The sequence below is a fragment of the Dendrobium catenatum genome, unplaced genomic scaffold (genome assembly GCF_001605985.2).
Source record: "Dendrobium catenatum unplaced genomic scaffold, ASM160598v2 fragScaff_scaffold_1074, whole genome shotgun sequence".
Lineage (NCBI taxonomy): Eukaryota > Viridiplantae > Streptophyta > Magnoliopsida > Asparagales > Orchidaceae > Dendrobium > Dendrobium catenatum.
The window spans coordinates 702-4,083 of NW_021319536.1; the positions used below are offsets into that span (position 1 = coordinate 702).

The 3,382-nt window shown below is 41.2% G+C and overlaps 1 protein-coding gene across 1 annotated transcript; it reads left to right on the forward strand.

Annotated features, from left to right (window-relative positions):
- Window positions 1-327: 327 nt before the first annotated feature.
- On the forward strand, window positions 328-795 carry LOC114580523 (dof zinc finger protein DOF3.5-like). The gene has a single exon (XM_028698363.1). It carries the CDS (start codon window positions 328-330, stop codon window positions 793-795), a length of 468 nt encoding a protein of 155 aa, XP_028554196.1.
- Window positions 796-3,382: the final 2,587 nt, after the last annotated feature.

The window sequence follows — 3,382 nt, forward strand, 5'->3', positions numbered from 1 at the left end:
CTGATTATACCACCTGAATAAATGACCCACCGAAGCTAGATCAAAAACTCTTGAAAATGAGATTATTGAGTTTCCCAAGCTTACTAATGTGAAGTAGGGAACCACCCACCTTTCTTTTTGAGTTCCCCAAATAAAATCTTAATGAAAAAGGAAAAAAAAAAACTATGAAGCCAAATTACCATTTCTCAATTCCCTATTAAGAAATTTGTCCTACAAGCACATGCATGCACGCTCTCACTAAACTGCCTTTCTCTCCCTCTTGGTAAAGTCTCTCTCTTGATCTCCCCATCCATCTCCCCACCAAAGAATGCTCTCCTAAACTTCCCAATGTTCCCTATCTACTCCTTCCATCCACTTCCCACTACAGACCGCCGATGGCGCCCCAAAGTCGAAGAAGTCGCGCCCAATTGCCCCCGCTGCGATTCACCAAACACCAAGTTCTGTTATTACAACAACTATTGCCTCGCTCAACCCCGCTACTTATGTAAAGGCTGTCGCCGCTATTGGACCAAAGGAGGCTCTCTCCGCAGCATTCCCGTTGGTGGTGGCTGCCGAAAGACCCGTCGTGGGAAGTCAGCTAAGGTTATTTCCACCCTTTCTTCTTCTCTTCCTTCGCCATCCAATTCTTTTCGGCCAGACCAGGCCCTCGAAAACATGTCTGGCAGAACAGGTGGAAACTTTCTTATGTCGGATCAATACTTAGACCAAACTCCGCTGAGCTTCACACAGGAAGCTTTTGCCCAAGCCCATGATTTTGATACCAATTTGATGGAGGCGAGCAGGGAAGATTATTAGAGACTGAGAAGTAAGAAGAAAAACAATTTTTCTGCATCTTATGAGGTTTATGAAAAAGAGAAGAAAGAGGAGCAGAGGAAGTGATGCAACGTCAATAACGGACTGTTTTCTTTCTGGTTTTCGTAGTAATTATGGTTTCACAATGGATTGATGCGGGAAAACGTTTCGAGAGGTCTTCAAGGATTGGGAATCATCGGAGGATGACGAGTTTGGAAGCTTTTCTGTAAGCTTAAAATCTTTCTGTTGATTGCCCCTGAAATTTTCACTTATTGTGTACTGCAAGTTTGCTGCTGCTGGCGCTAGATGCTGTCTTATTTGTTATTAATTTTGTTCATTTCCTTACCTATCACCTGTTGAATGTTACATCATGCACTAAGGAATTGTTAAACTTCTAAAAGACACAGTGTTGCAACAATTAATTGGAAGATGCTGCGATAGGAATCCAAATGCAACTATTCGCTTGTTAATGCTTCTTGTTCGGTATATCTAGTAATTTTCCTCTCTCTCTCTCTCTCTCTCTCTCTCTCTCTCTCTTCCATCTTTTTTAATTGATAAGCAAATAAATTTAAGAAACAACAGTGAGTGCTTCAAATGCCAAACGAAACCATAGTGGGCCTAGCGACAAAAAACCTTCAAGGCAATCAATCGTTTTTTGTTCTATTGGTTTAAAATTTAAGCTTTGAACGAATAGGTCTTAGTTATAAGTCTTGCATATGTGTGTGCATTTATGAGTGAATATGCTCAAAGTTTCACCGAAAAAAAATGCGGAAACCCAATCCAGAACTCAGTGACGCCGGAGCTGAGCTGATCAATCCTATTTAACTTCAGGCTAGTTTTAATTTCAATTGGTAGATATATGGTTGTTTAGGAGTAGTACTTTCTTTTAAGGCATGTAGCCTTTTATGAGGCCTAATAGTCTATAAATACTTGTAGCAATTGCTTGTAATGACAGCTATTGAGATATGAATAAAATTTGAGTTTAGTTTGTTCCTTTTCTGTATCCTAAGAGTTGTTCTTAGGTGGTTGTTCTTGCTCCAAGGAGTTCTTCGAGTGGTGTCTGGCGACCGCCACCGGATAGTAGATGTGGATTCGTCGAGCCCCCTTCGGTCCGGTGTCATTTGGTATCAGATCTGGCAAGTTGCTCGCATTCTTGTCCATAGCCGTGTTGCCTCTGCCACTGGCGTCATTTGGTGGCAACCCATCTTTGGTGGCGAATCGGCCTCGAAAGCGGAACCGATTCGGTGACGAATTGACTTCATTTGGTGTTGGTGGCGAAACCCAAGCGGTGGCTACAGTTCTTCCTCCGCAGCGCTGACGTCCACCTTTTATTTGTTCTTGGGTGCGGACCTCAAGAAAGCAATTAGAAACTAAATTCTTACTGCTGTCCGATTTTCAAATCCATCCAAGAAAGGTGAAATCATCTTTTGACACAGCCAAATTTCATCGAGGATTCGGTCTCGGGCCTCATCTCTGTCTCTTTCTCGGTATCTCAGCCTCTTTCTCGCTGGCGACCTCACACTAGGGACGTTCTCCGGTAAGTTGTTGGCGGGCCAACATAGCAAAGCTAGTTTTTGATTAAACAAGATCTCGGCCTGCTTTTGGGCAAGTTCCAGTCGCCCAAACTTGACGTTCCAGATCTTCCCATTGATTTTAATTGTTTTCCAATAGGTATCTTAATTCGTGGATGATTCTTTCAAAAAAAAAAAAAAATTGTTCTGTTTTCACGTCAAGAACATCCTTTTGTTTTTGGAACTTTGTTCAGTGGTCAAAGAGAAAGAACTCTTTGGCTTCGTGGAACTCACATCGATCACCCATTGCCTCCTTCGGTCATTAATACCATTGGATTTCACATCACATCAATTATTACTATCGTCGAACCAATTCTTTTCCAGCGACATATAGTTTCCAATCGCGGGACAATTATGCTTCCATGACGGATTCAAGATCATTCATTCCAACTAAATCCTTACGAACCGACGACAATGACAAGGGCATTGTAGATGATCAGATCTCTTCCATCCCACCCTCGATCGAGTTCAACTTCGAAGAATTTGAAGATCCACTATCAAAATTGTCTTCTTTGCATATCTTTGATGAACCCGTTTATGACGTGTATAATGACGACATGTTTGACATAATTCTTGACTTTGATTAGCCCACATATGATTGCAACGAGAGAAAGAAGGATGCCCAACTGGAGTTATTCATGAATATCATTCATGATAAGGTAACAAATGCTCTCTCCCTCATTGAAAATGGAATTTATATGACCAAACTTGACCACGACAACCATCTTGGTACCTTCTTACATTCCGACACAAAATCCTTGGAGACAATCACTGTGGATGACGATTTTCAAAGAGATAGGATTTCTCATGTCAAGAAATATAAGGTTGAATTTAATAAAGCTGCACAATATCTGGCTGATGCTGTTATTCCTACTAACCAGAAGAAAGTTGCTTTGAGTCGATTAATCAAAGATAATAGTGCTTTGATAGCAGTACTTGAAGACAAATTTAGCAACCATGTTGCTGATTGTCTTGGGAGAAAACAACTTCTTTGTGTGGCTAATACTAATGTAAATGTT

Bases quoted from the DNA above. Each gene is read 5' to 3' on its own strand.
- LOC114580523 (XM_028698363.1), top strand. From the start codon at position 328: ATGTTCCCTATCTACTCCTTCCATCCACTTCCCACTACAGACCGCCGA.